Source organism: Tauraco erythrolophus, chromosome 1, assembly GCF_009769465.1.
Source record: "Tauraco erythrolophus isolate bTauEry1 chromosome 1, bTauEry1.pri, whole genome shotgun sequence".
In the NCBI taxonomy this organism is placed as follows: domain Eukaryota; kingdom Metazoa; phylum Chordata; class Aves; order Musophagiformes; family Musophagidae; genus Tauraco; species Tauraco erythrolophus.
The window spans coordinates 67,688,676-67,704,520 of NC_141465.1; the positions used below are offsets into that span (position 1 = coordinate 67,688,676).

Genomic DNA, 15,845 nt, shown 5'->3' on the forward strand with positions numbered 1-15,845 from the left:
AAGGATGTATCTCCATCCACTGTGACATTCAGTGGGATGTTACAATTCCCAGAGCTAAATACACAGTGTCTGACAGTACTAAGTGCTCAAACATTTCAGTGGAAAGTAAAACAGGAATTGAGCCATTACTGAAAATGGTTTAACTTTTGCATTGAAATAGACTGTGAACAATCAGACAACCTCAGCCGGAGTGGATGAACTAGCAACGGAAGACACAACTTTCTAAGCTTTTTGAAGTCAGTAAGAACATGATACTGCACACTTTCCATGGGACGTGTGTCTCTTCTACTGGTCATTTGTCTTTCAGGACCTGGTATATTCTCATTCTCATGCGTTTTGAGAACTCAAAGCGAAAATTGACATGCTATTGTGTGTATATCTCCCTTGATCCACGAATGTTTGCCTTTCATTCAGATGCAGAAGTTTACCCAACAGTGATTGATTCAGATATTTGCCTGGGGCTGTAGATGACAGATGCTCTCAGTGGTCCATGTGTTCTCAACAGAACTTAAGCCCAAGTGCATATGCAATCTTTGAAGCCTTTCCTGTTTTTGAGTAGTTCTCTCCTTCATTTTCTTTTCACAGTAACTGCCCTGCATAGTTCAAGTCTGTTTTGTGAAGTTTGAGCTTTGCAACCCAGATATCCTTTGTGTACATGTAATCAGTGAAGCAGTTAAAGATCCAGAGACACTCTGATTAATATCAAAATACACCAGCATACTCCAAATCATGTAGTCTCTGTATGCCAAAGCGGGGGAGAAATGCAAGGAGAGTTAGATCATTCTGACATGTTTTCCCGTGGAGGCTCTTGCTGTAAAAGTTCCCCTTTTTAAGTGTGCTTTGAGTTACTTCCTCCACAGCACGGACAAATGTGAAATGGTCATGTTCTCTCACAGCTGAGTTTTCAGCATTAAACGACAGAGTGCTTTTCCAAAGCCAGTCATTCTCAAGGTCTTATGTAAAACTCATTGTTGGGGCAAAACAGTCTGACACAAAAACTTGAAAATTGCTCATTTCCTCTTCCTCTTCATAAGAACTTTGATGTGTCTGAAACATATCTATTTGGCTATCAACTTAAAAAAAAAAAAAGGCGTATAAAGGGCAGATAACCAACACTGAGGAAGAAAATTGTCTCACATTTTAACCTTCTGTACTCAAAGCTTTGTGCAAAAGATTTACTCATATTAAGAAGTGCTTTCTTCAGACACCAAAAGCCCTTCCTCCTCCTTCCACCACATTAGCATTTTGCCTACACAGATCTTTGACTATTGTTGATTAAACGTGCCTCTTCTTGAGTATAGACTGATGTGAGTGTCAGATGACTCCACATCAGGTCAATGACTCTACATCGTTAGTGGAAAACATTACTTACAGGTATGTTTGGACAGTACCCTAAAATCCTTTTGTCATGCGGGAAATCACTGCTGGCTCTGAAATGGCTCCTCTATATTAACTAGAAGGGTGCATCCAGAGCACTCAAAAAAACATCCAGTCACTCAAAAAAACTTCTCCTGCTTTTTGAGCACCTTCCCATTGAATGCAGAATCTGTATCCCAAGTGTGAGGCTTCATGAATGAAATCCTGGCCTTGCCAGGGTGGGAGTTTTGCCATGACTTTCACAGAGCCAAGCTTTTAGCACAAGCTTTTGAATTAGCTCTTCTCCATTCAGTCCTGTGTGACAGAGATTATCCCAGATCTGTAGAGGAAGCTTGAAATGTGTTACTCTTATTTTCTTTCACCCTACCTTCATAATATTGTGGAAGTTGCTATCATTTCTCCCATATCTGCCTACTTCCTGTTCTGTATAAGTCAATGCTTTTTATATATGTAGAGCAAATCCTGTTGAACTGACACGGCTCTGATGCTAATTATCTTCAAACCCATATTCTTAAGAAAAACTAGGCTGAGCAAATTTTCTTGAGGAGCAGCTCTATAGGGCTGTTTCACTCCAGTGACTGACAAAATTTACTCTTTTAAACAGTTAAGAGCATTGCATGCCCACTGTCTAACACTGATGTTAACCATCTTTGTGTAGGTATTTAAGTGCTTCTAGCGTAAAGACGAGTCACTGATGCATTTTGTGTAACCTACTGTAAGCACGGGTATATGCAAATTGTAAAAAGAAGCAGCTGCTTCCAGGTTTGGTATCAGCTTTCCACCACACACAGGAAATAAATGGGTGTTACCCTCTGTTTTATGAACAGTGGCTTTTAGATTTCTCTCTTCAAGTTGTTTTGAAAACAGATGAAATCTTTGTTTTGATAAGGTGGGAAGATTCTCAAGGCTCTGTGCCCACCAACAAAATTATTTCGGAGAACTGAATCATATGTCAACAATGGTAAATAATGTTTGTAATAAACGAAAAGACCAGTTTTTGACCAGATCATGCTTTGTGGCAAAACTTCCTCCCTGTGTGAATGTAAGAGCATTGTATTACCGGCGCAAAGGGTTTTGGCCTGTTACTTTTAAAAAGGTAGTCAGTAACATGGCATGTGGTAAGGAACACTTACTGCTGAACAAAAAATTTACATTATTCCAAAATAACATACCTGGATTCTTTATCTGCAGAACACAGTTTGTCTGGGGAAATGAAAGCCAGGTGGCTTTCATTTACAGTATCTATGTATTGTATCCCATCAAAGTATTTGAGAGGAAAACATGACTAATTATAAGGATTTTGACCATATGGAGGTATTTTTCCTTTAGAGAAAGAGGAAGGCTAACATTGTGCCATTGGAAGATGTTTCCCAGTTACTGAACAACTCTGACGCACTTGCACATACAGAGACCAAGCAGACGTCAGTTCAGCTTTACTTAGCATTTATGAATCCATGCAGTGTTCATTAGAGCTGTTGCACTTTCATCAGTGATAGACTGGATTTTGTTCCAGATTCTTGTGTGCTGCACTGTGGTCCGGCAGGCAGGCCGTGGTCTGGAGCATGATCCTTAGACCTTCCCCAGCCGCCTGCTGCCGTCTGCTAAAGGAAGGAGCAGCTGTTAGAGCAGCAAACGTAGACAGCAAACACACTCTTCCTCCTGCTCTCCAACCTGCCATTAGGCTGTGATCTTATGTGGGGCTGTTGATAATAAGGGAGGGCTGGATTTACTTAAAGCAGTAGCTGCACCCTTTTTCTTTCCCACTCTCATGGACAGTAGTTAGTGAGCCCTTAGAGTTTGGGTCAGTTTTATTGATTGCTTTTAAGCTTTACCAATGCCAGAAAGTGACAACTCAGAAAGTTGCCTAAGAGAGTTTCAAAGTAGACAGGATCTGTCTAATAACATTTGCTATATAATGAAATAAAATTTGGAAAGGCAGAGAAAGCAGCAGCGCAGGTTATCCATATTCGGAATGGTCTGTGTGCAACACTGAGTTCTTCCAACGCTCCTTTCTCCAGACAACTTGCAGCAAGGGAGAGGAAACCAATGCACCAGGGGTGTCGCAATCCTAAGTTTAAGGTTCCAAAATAATGAGGAGCTGTCATGTCAGTGACTTAGCCTAGTCCTCTCCTACAACCTGTCCCTATTGCATCTCTTCTTTCCTCCGTCTTCCAAGAGCTGGGGTGAAACTGCTTGCAGTTTACTCTGTACCAGCAGGAGGAAGAGAAAAGAGCTGAAGGTGAGTCCCAGTCCCTCTTTGCACACTCCTGAGCAATGAGCAGAGTTGAGTTGAGCTGCAGAGCTGATGAGGTTGGGGAACCGTGCTGGGATAAGGGTCCCCATGTGGGATAAATATTTGGAAAACTTCCATGCAGATGCACTCTCCTCTTGGAGGGGAAAGCCCTGAGCAAAACTGGGTAGGCTAGTGAGAAGTAGAATGGTGGATGATCGCAAACCTCCTGTCCAGCAGGTTTGATAGCAGATAAATATCTTTGGTTTAGGAGTTTTTGTGATACCCGCTATTGTTCTTTTGTAGAAGAGAGCATTAGTGCTGTGTGAATCCCGTATATGAAGATAATTAACTTGATATTTAGTATTTAAGTAAGCAGATTGTATAGTTTATGTGGTTTTGTTTAAAATTAACAGTGAAGAGTTTTCTTTTCCTTTGATGTTTTTAAAAAGTGAAAGATTTCTAAAACCTCTTTCACAGTAAGAAAAAGGATGGAGATCTGGTTGATACTTCCTTAAAGATACGATTTAAGAGATTTGGGTAGATTTGGCTCCTGTCTTTTGAACTGAGGCAAACTGTGAGCCTTTTGTGCTTTTACTAAAGCCTTTGATAGAGCACAGAAGTTCCTAATGTTTGTCAGTGTTTTTTCATAACTCTTTCCCTGAAAAACCACACCGCATCTGTTTTGAGTTAGATCAGATGTTGTATCTGAATCGACACTCAGTCGCTGGATCACATGGTGTGTGTCAGATTCCAGGCCAAAAAGCGTGCATGTAACTGCACTCAGAAATGGCTCCCAGTGGTGTCCTGGTGACTTTGCCTGCTGGAGTGCTTCAAGCCAGGATGGCAGAACTTTGTCATAAAAATAACTTTAGGATAACCTGAGGTCTTGTGTTTTCTTTTCTGCTTCAATGTACTGTGTTTAAATTAAGCTGCAAATTTGTAACTACTGGAAACATGGTACAGGTAGGTAGTATTTGTATACTTTTACTTGCTTTACGACTGTCTTCTGGGGTTTCGGTCCACAGTAACTCTCAGCTGCATTCCAGGGAGAAATGAGGTGGTTGGAGACAGTCATTTCCTGGATCTATAAAAACAGGACTTTTATTCTGCTTTTTCTTTTCCTTGTAAGCTTATGATCAATTTCAGTTTGTTTTTTCAGATAACTCTGCCTGTGTTTCTTCATGATACCTGTTAGCATTATGAGAATGTTAACAAGACTGGAACTTGATTCAGTTTTTTTTTTTTTTAGTGAAGGGGATATTTAACATAGTATTTTTTTTCTTTCTTCAGTAAGACCCTTTAAAAGTTTTGTTTATTACTGATTTCCTTACAAGATATTCAGTCTACTGGTGGCTTCTTTAATCAAGAACTGAAAAATGGAAGCCAGCTGGCCCCATTATGTGATGTTAGATGTGATTAGGAAGTACGTATGACCTGTGAACCCACCCATCCATATCAGCCGGACTTTGTGAAAAAGGAAGTGTTCAGCAGTTGATTTGGCACTTCTTCAGTTGTTCCTTGAAAAAGTCCTAACCTTCCAAATGTGAAGAGTATGCTAATGAGCATAGCTGCTTCTAGGAACATCCTGAAATATTTTTTTTATGGAAATGGTTTTAGTAATTAATGCATTCTACTTAAAAATGGTCAAACCTCCAGCTTCTTTGAGTTTTTTTTTTCTCTGTGCTGAACGAAAAGAGCTTTATGGCTAGAATACAGGCCTGAGACTGATCCTAGAATCAATTGCTGGCTCTGCAACAGGGATTTTGTTGAGCAGGACCAAGCCACTGTGTCAGCTGTAAAACAGGGACAGCATACTTTTTATCCATCTGCGTTATCTGACCTTTCCTGCTTGTAAATGCTGTCAGTAACTGTGCACACCCAGTACAATTGGAGGCTCTTGTTATTACCACAGTAGTTCTTTTGGTAATAAAAGTAAGAATTTCTTTGTTATAAATTCTCAGTAAATAAAGATATTGCCAACTCTCTGTTTCTGCAGTACATTTAATTCAGTATAGGTGATCAATTGACCTTCTGCTGATTAGATTAACTGTTGATTTTATGATACTGATTCATTGCATAGTTTTCTCTTTCCTTTGAAAAATGTGTTATCCAGTATTTTATAATGGGATAGCCCAGCAGTAAATTTATTCAGATGAATCCTTATGTTTTGTGTAACGATATAATTGACTGGGAAAAAGCATTCCGTTTATGTAGGAGTTACATTTTATGTAAATTAAGCCTGCAAGTATGTTACTGTAGCCTTATTTTAATGTATTAATGTATTTTAATTTTTAACTGGAAGCGAGGAGGTGTTCTGGGAATAGTCATAGGGCTGCCAGTCCCAGTGATCCCATGACCTCTGTTTTCCTGTCCGAAGCTTTGAGTCACTTTTTGAGCAGCTGACCATTTTCAAAGTCTTCACAAGAGAAAAATGAGAGCTACAAGAAAAAATGGCTCTCAGCCCAAAGGAGGCAGCACTGTGTTTTTGTCCTTAATGCAGCTGGGAAAACGTGTGAAGTACTGCTGACTTAAAAAGATGTTTGCAGCTTAATTTCTAAACAAGGGAGCTTCCGTCATAGTCTGTGTGAGATTGAGCACATTGGCACTGTAAGGACGATTGCATTCAGGCTCACCTAAGTGTAGTGGAGCATTCTTTCTTTCCTGAGAGAGGTCAGTCTTGCCTTTGTTTAAGATCAGCAGAAATTTCAATAAAGACATCTTCTTCCCTTCTTGGTATTTTTCTACAAAGGTATAATTTCTCTAGAGTTCTTAAGTCTCTGTCTCTTAATTTCTTCAAAACTTTTGTTACTCTTGATTTCTCTAGTAGAGGTAATATGCAGGATATGAACAGAGATGGCAGCAGTGTTTTTACAGGTTCATGGCGTAAACTTGTTCTCCAGAGAATCGTGGTTTAGCTTCTGTGATAAAATGTGACCAGTGGAAGAAAGAACAGTGAAAGTAAGGGAGAAAGTAGTAAAACTAAAGCCAGAAAATTGTCCTGCTTAACTAGAGTTCTCAGCTGGTTGTGTGCTTAGCTCTTGTTACACATGGGTGTGATGGGCACTGTAGTGGTACTGAGTCTTAAAAGACATGGGTCTTGAAGAGGCTCTACACGTTTGTGTGGAGAAATCCTCTTATTCGTGAGGACAGGCTTCAGTTTAGAAGAAAATGACAAATGTTGACGTATTCGTGTCTTGCTGAAACAGACATGAAGAATCAGGAGTCTGACAGCCAAATGGAACATGTTTGGGGTTTGCGTTGTTTGTTTTATTGTTCTGTTTAAAATGATGCAAAAGACATCTGGCAGGAGCCCTCTTTTTAAACTCCCACACAGGTTTGGGTCCTTTGCTGGTCAAAATGTCCGCGAGTGGCTGCTATACCTCTGCAACGTGGGCTTTCATACAACCTGGAGAGGTCTTTTTTTCTTGTTTTCTGGACAAACACCAGTATCATCTGCCACATGTACTTGAAAGGCCTACATTCCAGCCCTTGGACAGGAAAAACCACTACTGAGTCAGAATACTGAAAGTATAAGTAGGTGGTAGAGGTTTGAGGAGTGAAATCGTGAAATGCAGGAAAGCACGAAGCGTGCATTCAAGACAGTGCAGAAAGAATGATACTGAGAAAGGGGCATACAAGGGAGGGGAGAGAATGACTGTCACAATAAGAAACAGAATCTCTTACAGGCTTCTTCAGGACAAGTATTCAGGTGCTGACTTCAGTGTTTGTTTATACTGCTAAATATAAGAAAGAGGATCAGGGAATGAGCTTGATTGGAACTTCTGCTTGTCCATACTACTTAATTGTTACTGCACTTGCTTCTCTGCTTTGGACTCCTCTCACTAGCTTTTGTCCAGACAAATCTGCTGTAGAGGAAGTAGATCTTGGCAGCATAGGTGCAACTTGAGGCAAGGGTTTGATCTTCACTTTCCTCTGTTAATAGAGCAGGAGGTTGTTGTAACCAGTCAGAAGAGATAGTGAAGTCTCTGGCAAGAGTTCTGGTCATGTGCAAAAAGAGGAAAGGTCAAATCCAGAAGACCTTGTGAAAAGAGTAACAAGAGACTCCTGTGTATGAGTTGAGGTAGATCTGAGGCAAAGACGACACTAGCATTAGCGCTCTGACTAACTAGCAGGGTGGATTTTTAGGGTACTTTGGTAAAAAGGGTGGAGGAGAGGCAGTTACGAAGGTGAATGACTCAATTTTGGCCGTGATGATTTGCAGGAGATGATCGGGCAGTGCTGACGTATCAGAATAGGTCAATAACAAAATGTATTTTGCAATTACTATATATACTCTGTAAGAGTGGTGCTGAGTTTTTGCCAGTGGGAGTGGATGCTTGTGTTTTGAAATGTGATAGAGTTAATAAGAGGAATGCAGTTTGTACTCGTGATGGCCTTTATTTTTGTAGCATATTTGAGCATAACATCTTGGCCCAGGTCACAATAAAGTTAGTACCATGGTAAGGAGTTGAAGACTCTGTAATAGTAGATGCTATGAATGCTGGCACACATGGTTGAACTTTTTTTTTAGTTGCTCATGGTAGTTTTACTGATATTTGTCTCACAGTTCATATTACTTCATAATTTTTATTTTTCCAATGTTTAAAACATGTAGGTATTCATTTATAACACACGGCTGTGATATCTTTTCAATTATTGTGTTGAAGATCTTTCCTTAGTATTTAAAATGCTAAATATAGATGAAGCTGCAACACAATATTTTTGTGTCAGACCACAGATGCTCTATATCCCTCAATTAGTAAAACATACAGAGATAGATAAGGGTGGGAATTAGGCACTGAAATTTAGCAAAATAGCTACTAATCTGGATTCTCTGGCAGGTGAAATACCTTGGCTATACAGCTGTTACTTAATTTTAAACTCTTCCTGGAATTACTTGCCTTAACTGACTTGCTTTGTTTTAAATTGGAATGGTGTGGCTGGCTATGCATATAACTAATTTTTCATATAATGTTTTTGATGTGTTTCAGGGGAAGGTCCACCTTGAGCTGAGACTGAGTGAAGTCATAACAGACACTGGTGTCGTCTGCCATAAGCTTGCAACACGGTAGGATTTGAAATGTATCTGCAGAGTTATGAGAATCACACTAATTACAGATGGTGTGCAATGCTTCTTTGCAAAATAGTTGGAAGAATCAAAACATTGATTGGAAGTTGAATGTTGTATCTTTATGAATTTATAGGATGTGAGATATTCTCATTTTTTCTTCTCCTCTCTGTACAATCTACATATTTTTCTTCCTAATAGTCTTAAGTGTTAATAAAACACTTATCCAATTTAGTCATGACATAAATACTAAAGAGACATCAAAGGATATTACTGATATCCTTCTGATTTGCATTAAGGACCTTGTCAGCTGTGCTGATTTTGTCTGGGGATAGAGTTTATTTTTGTCATGGTAGCTAATATGGGGGTATGTTTTGGATCTGTGCTGAAAACAGTGTTTATAATATAGGAATGTTTTCATTATTACTGAGCAGTGCTTGCACAGAGTCAAGGCCTTTTCTGCTTCTCACACCACTCCGTCAGTGAGTAGGCTGGGGGTGCACAAGAAACTGGGAGGAGACACAGGTGAGAGAGCTGACCCCAACTGACCAAAGAGATATTCCATACCATATGACTTCATGCTTGGTATATAAAGCTGGGGGAAGAAGAAGGAAGGGAGGGGATGGAGTGATGGTGTTTGTCTTCCCAAGTAACAGTTACATGTGATGGAGCCCTGCTTTCCTGGAGATGGCTGAACACTTGCCTGCCCATGGGAAATAGTGAATGAATTCCTTGGTTTGCTTTGCTTATTTGCAAAGCTTTGCATAGCTTTTGCTTTGCCTATCAAACTGTCTTTATCTCAATCCACGAGTTTTCTCATTTTTATCTTTCTGATTCTTTCCCCTATCCCACCAGGTGGATGCTTAGTTGCTGGCTAGGGTTAAACCACGACACCAGCTAAGCGAATTTGTAGCACAACTTGTCTGGTGACAGAGTGTTATGGAGCTGACTTAACAAACAAAAGTCTGCCATCAGTTATTAAAGCAGTCTCAGAATCAGTCATCCAATCTTACTCAAATTAACTGAAACCTAGAAGCTGCAGGACTCAGATGGGAGTCAAGATTTCACATTCTTCTTCTGAGGAGTCTGGAAGGCCATTGCTCTCTGACCACACCAAAGCCTTTCCGGTGGCTCCTTCGGGAGCAGTGTCAGAGCTGGTTGGCTTCTGTCAGGAATCTTTGTATTCTGTCTGGCAGAAGAGCTGTCAAAATTGGAGTGCTGGTATCATACACTTCTAGCTATTTGACAATTGTGTCAATAGAAAAAATGCTCTGCAAGGAAAATTCCAATCAGACCTATTTTCAGACCAGTGTTTGACATCATTTTGTTACTGCCTTTGCTAAGGCTTTGTTAATAAGCTGTCATGGTAGACTATACATCTAGGACCTGTTAACGAATGCAAGCATGAGCTACGTGATTGACCTCCATCCTTCTAGACACTGTTGATATGAGGACGTGCTGGGGTATGTGATCTTGTGTGTGTGTGCATATACTCTCTAGCCATCCAGGCCCTACCAGAGCTCTATGAGTAGGTACATTTGAGATCCTTCTCTCCGCAGTCTGCTGTGATGAGGCAGAGTGAATAACAGAGATAGTCTGGTGCAAATTGCTGTGTAGGCTCTGAGCTCCAGTGAACTTACTAACCAGGGCACAATGCCACTGGAACACAGCTGTACCTCTTTCAGAGCAAAATTTGCTATGTCAGTATAGCTGCGCGCCAACTGGAGGACTCAGCTTTCCCACTACCTGAGGACTGTCATTGTGTCATTTTCCATTGTGCGATTTGAATATAATCGAGTGATGATGATCACACACGTTCTGAGAAACCGGAGTTCAAACCTGCATCTGTACCAAGACCTAGGCTGGCATCTGTTGTTAAAGTGTTATATGTATTGCTATAGGTTCTAGGGCTTTGCAGGAGGAGGGGAAATAGAAAGTGGGAAAAGACAGTTTATTGTCCTTCTACCCCTCTGTACCTCTGCTGTGTGAGAGTGTGAATGTGTGTGAGACATACAGGACAGTGGGCTTATCACTAGGCCTGGAGGATGCCATGCTTAGAGGGAAAAGGAGCACAGTTGTCCTTAATACCAGGTTACTTTTTTTTTGCCTTGGGCCTTTTTGGAAGTCCGTAGTGCACTCCTTAGTGGTGTGATACAGTTACAAAGGCCTCTGTCCATATCCTTTGAACCCTAATTGTGAGTTAAGACCTTGTGATGTCTGGGACTCTCCAAAGATAAATTAACTGGAACATCCTTCCACTCTCACCATGGTCTGTTTTGAATAGTTAGGCGGTATACTGAAGGACCTTCAGAAGTGCTTGTCTTGCTCTATTTTGATCTGAGAGAATATGCTGTGCCACAGCTGGCTTTCTTTTAAAGGTTTTGTCTTCAGTTAAATGAGACCCGGTAACATTATGGTACCAAAGGATTTTTCAGTGAAATTCCTGAAATGCTAGAAATTGGTGTCTGAAAAGGTCGTTCTTAACATGTAACACATGCAGCTTCTTGCTTCATGAAAAGCAATACGGCAATGACAACTTTAACAGTATGGCAGCACGCAGTATGTTTTTCTACCTTTCTATTCATTTGACCAGATAAGTTTTAAATCTTTATTCAAATTTTTCCCTCTATGGCCTTGATTTGAAGACTGTTTCATTCACTCTCTACAATGCAGAGAAAATACGTAATTCATTTGTGAAGCATTCTGTACCTGCGATTTGCAAGATACCGTTCCGTAAATACAATGTATTAGCTGAAATGCATAGAAAAATCCTGAGGTTTTTACCCACTGAATCATAATGTTCAGAGTTTATCTTGATTTAAATTCAGCCCTTGCCTCCTAGAAGCGAGACTTAAAAATCAGAGCCCAAGCAAGCTTTTGTCTGCTGAAGGCATCTTTCCCATTGCCATCTTCTCTTCTGTAGCTGACCTGGGCACTCTGGCTCTGGCTGTTTTCCGCAGTTATTTATTTGATAAATGAGAGTAGACTTTAGCAGTTTAGATAAGGGAAATAAAAATATTTCTAGTGTATGTAGTTCCCTTAGTGCAGGTTTTCATGGCAATGTGTCTTACGAGTGAGAAAGAGAAAGGGAATGATGAAGAAAGAGAAATGATAACATCGGGGGGGGGAAAGCGCTTCAGAATGTAGTCCAGTATTTTCATAGATTTTCATAGATTTCATAGATTTTCTAGGTTGGAAAAGACATTAGAGATCATCCAGTCCAACTGTCCCTTAACCTCCCATTAAACCATATCCCTAAGTAGTTCATCCACCCTTTTCTTAAACACATCCAGGGATGAGGACTCAACCACCTCCCTGGGCAGCCTATTCTAGGGGCTGACAACCCTTTCAGAAAAGAAATTCTTTCTAACATCCAACCTGAATCTACCCTGACTAAGTTTATACCCGTTTCCTCTTGTCCTATCACCCATCACTAATGTAAAGAGCCCTTCCCCCACCTCCCCACCATCCCTTCTCAAGTATTTGTAGGCTGTAATCAGTTCTCCCCTCAGCCTCCTCTTCTCCAGGCTAAACAGCCCCAACTCCCTCAGCCGCTCCCCTTAAGTTTTATTTTCCAGCCCCTTGACCAGTTTAGTCGCCCTTCTTTGGACTCACTCCAGGAGCTCAATATCTCTCTTAAAGCAAGGGGCCCAAAACTGGACGCAATATTCCAGGTGTGGCCTCACCAGTGCCGAGTACAGGGGCAGGATCACTTCCCTGTTCCTGCTGGTCACACTGTTCTTGATAGCAGTTACGAGTTTCGCAACCAGAACACTATGAGAGACTGTGTAGAAGGCTTTACTGAGGTCAAGGAAAACTACATCCACAGCCCTTCCCTCGTCAACCAGGCGGGTCACCCCATCATAGAAGGTGATCAGGTTTGATTGGCAAGATCTGCCTTTCATAAACCCATGTTGACTGGGCCTGATCACCCGCTTAGCCTGTATGTGCTCATTCATAGCACTCAAGATAACCTGTTCCATGACTTTACCCATCACCGAGGTCAGACTGACAGGCCTGTAGTTCCCCAGATCCTCCTTCCGCCCTTTTTTGTAAATGGGGGTAACATCCGCCAGCCTCCAGTCCAGCGGAACTTCCCCAGTGAGCCAAGACTGCCCAAAGATAATGGACAGGGGTTTGGCAATGACATCTGCCAGCTCTCTCAGGACTCTTGGGTGGATACCATCAGGCCCCATAGACTTGTGGGCATCCAGTTGGCGAAGCAGATCCTTGACCCGTTCCTCTTGGATCACAGGAGCTTCAATCTGCTCTCCCTCCCTGCTCTCAGACACCAAAGGCCAGCTCACCTGGGAACTACTGACCTTATTATTAAAGACTGAGGCAAAGAAGGCATTAAGGACCTCAGCCTTGTCCTCATCACTAGTGACTAACATACCCCCTGTGTCCAGTAGGGGCTGGAGGTGATCTTTAGCCCTCCTTTTCTTATTAATGTATTTATAGAAGGACTTTTTGTTGTCCTTTACGGAGCAGGCTAGTCTAAGTTCCAGTTGGGCTTTTGCCCCCCTGATTATTTCCCTACATACTTTAAGAAGTTATACAGCAAACTGTGTCTCTTAACGTTTATCCACACAACCTGAAATCTCATTCAGGTTTGTCCATAGATAGTTTGGTTCTAGTGCTTAGACAAGAGTGTGGTAATTTAAGTAATGCTCAACTAAATGTCTGCATAGCCAGAATTTGCCAGTGGGAAGAACAGCAACGGTAGGGGAGGCAGAACCTTTCTTAGAGGTAGTCCATGAGTGAAAAGCAGAGACTGGGTGTATTAGGGGAGTGCAGCTTCCAGTTGAGTTTTGTGAAGATAAGTGATTTTCTTGTGGACACCTCATGAATTTGTTGCAGTGAGCAAGTAAGATGAGGCTGTAAAACCACGAGCAAGAACGTAGGATCCCTTTGTCTTAGATTCATCAGAACAGCCTGTTTTCAACAATTGTCTTGTGAACTTCTTTGACTTCCTTTTTTTAAATTTTAAATTTTATTTTTTTTTCTTAAGTGGAGCTCTTAGCTGCAAAGATAAACACTACCCTGCAAATGGCCTCATAGATACAACTGGTTAAACAGTTCAGGTCTGCAGAAACAAAAGCTACTTCCAGTGGGCAGCTGTTTAAAAATACCTTAGAGATGCATGCTTTTTCAAGCCCCAGAATAGTGTTTGTTTTCAAAGACATGTATGCAAGCTAAGTGAGGAGTAGGCCTAGTTAGGAAACTTTTTTTACCTATCCAGAAAATAAATAAAAATCAATTTTCTTACCAGCGTACCCATAGGTCTTCACCAGTGTGCCCTCTGAGCCTGTGTGTGTTGCTGCCACCTCTGCATTCCAGAAAGCCTTGAAAGCAGCTGGAGCCTTGCTGAGCCAACCTGCAGTCCTGTGGAGCACACCATAGAGAGCTGGATGGGTGGATGGGAGAATTCACCTGAATGGAAGGATAAATTAAAATTGTTGAGTGCTGAGCTCTTGAACATTAAGTAGTACATTATTTGAAAAATGCAAAAGGCAGGTGAGCTTCTTTAGCCTCTGCAGAAGAAGAAAAAAAAAAATCATTTTAAAAACTGTTACACAATAGGTTCTTCTTAGGAAGCATTCAGTACTTTCATTTAGCCCTAAACTACTAAGCTGTTGTGCTTCATCAGGGTCCTTCAGAGGCCTTAGTCTCTGCCAGCTGCTACAGAACAATCTCCCGGGCTGAATCTCTGCAGAAGAGATTATAAGGAGAAGCATTAGTGGATTTAAAAGTTACCCTGACAGTACAGATGCAGGCACCACACACAGACTTCTTGTATCCCCCTGGCAGCTCCTGCTGTCATCCTCTGCAAGAACCACAACTCTCACTTTTGCACGCTCCTTCTGGGAACAATGCTACTTGTGGGCTGCTGTGAAACCTGATGGTGAATGGCTTGGACACAGTTGTCAGCTGGGTCTCCGAAGTCTCTCACGTCCCTGTTAGGGTACCAGGATGCAGGCTCTTGATGTGTTGTATGTTCACGTCATGCAGAGAGTGCAGCCCTGCAGCCTGCTGAGCACAGACCTCTGCCTGAGTGCTTGTCAGGTAAACCACAACGTGTATGGACTGTGGCCTGGAACCTTCATGTAACTGCATTTGTACTAACTGCTACTGTTGTGCCATGTAGTGAGTCATCTTGAGTGCTAGGAAAAAGTAAGTCTTATTCAGTAGATTCTGACTTCTCCCCTCTCTGTCCTTCACTCACAGAAGATCTATGTTGTCTTCCTCCATGCTCTTTACAGCCACAGCCTTTCTGGCCCTCTGCACAGTCAGCTGCTGCTTGTTGTGGCTACCACTGTAGCTGTAAAGTGAAGGCTGTCTCTGGTTTGTCACCCGCCAGAAATCTACCTGTGATTTTACGAATGTTTTAAGGTACTAAGGCCATGGGAAGAAGTGGTTAAGACTTTCCCAGGCTTCCTTCTGCTTGTGTCCATACCCAACCCTCTGTGCTGACACACAGCTCCTGGCAGCTACTTGAACAATGGTGTGGGTTTGTTGTTTTTTTTCTCATGTTTTTTTTTTAAGCTGAATCAGGCTTCTTTCCTATCCATCCTAGAAACTGGAGTATTCTTTTTCTCTAATGTAGAGGAAGAAAAATGAGCAGCAGGGACCAGGGAAGGATGTTCTTCCTGCAGCCATGCCAGGTTGAAGTGTTTGAACTAAATCATGAACCGAGTGTGTGTACTGTATTCCACAAATACATCCGAAAAACAACAGCATGTACATCTCTGTACATTTTTTTTTCTGAGCCACCACTTTCCATATGCAGATACCCTTCCTGCTTCACAACTGAAGCACTCGGAAAGGAGCCCTAGACCTTTTGTAAACCATTCCCCTCCATCATTAGACTAGATTCTGCGCAGCACGTTTGTGTTTAGCACAGAAAAGTGGTTCCCTGGTCCAGAGAAGTTTCTCTCATCTCACGGAGCAACAGATCAGCAGATACATGCATTCATATTTACTTAATGAAGAGGAGGGCTCCTGCGGATAGCTTTGTAGAAATCCGTAGGCTTCACTGTGGTTAAACTACCAGAGGCAACATTTAGAAGCAGTGTTCTGTATTTAGCAAGATGACATCTGACTTCCAGCATGCCTGAAGGAACAGGCCACTGAACTCCTGTTGAAAGTCAGCGTGAGCTGGGAGCC

The 15,845-nt window shown here is 41.7% G+C and overlaps 1 protein-coding gene across 4 annotated transcripts in view; it reads left to right on the forward strand.

Moving 5' to 3' along the window:
• RASA3 (RAS p21 protein activator 3) overlaps positions 1 to 15,845 on the forward strand; it is a 135,220-nt gene that overhangs the window by 67,915 nt on the left and 51,460 nt on the right. For 3 of the 4 annotated variants that reach the window (XM_086610699.1, XM_086610685.1, XM_086610693.1), the window contains exon 5: positions 8,602 to 8,678. In XM_086610699.1, coding sequence (XP_086466825.1) covers positions 8,602 to 8,678 — 77 coding nt within the window. Of the gene's footprint in view, positions 1 to 4,562; positions 4,574 to 8,601; positions 8,679 to 15,845 lie in introns of those variants that run through there. The other variant, XM_086610710.1, reaches the window with a different exon arrangement.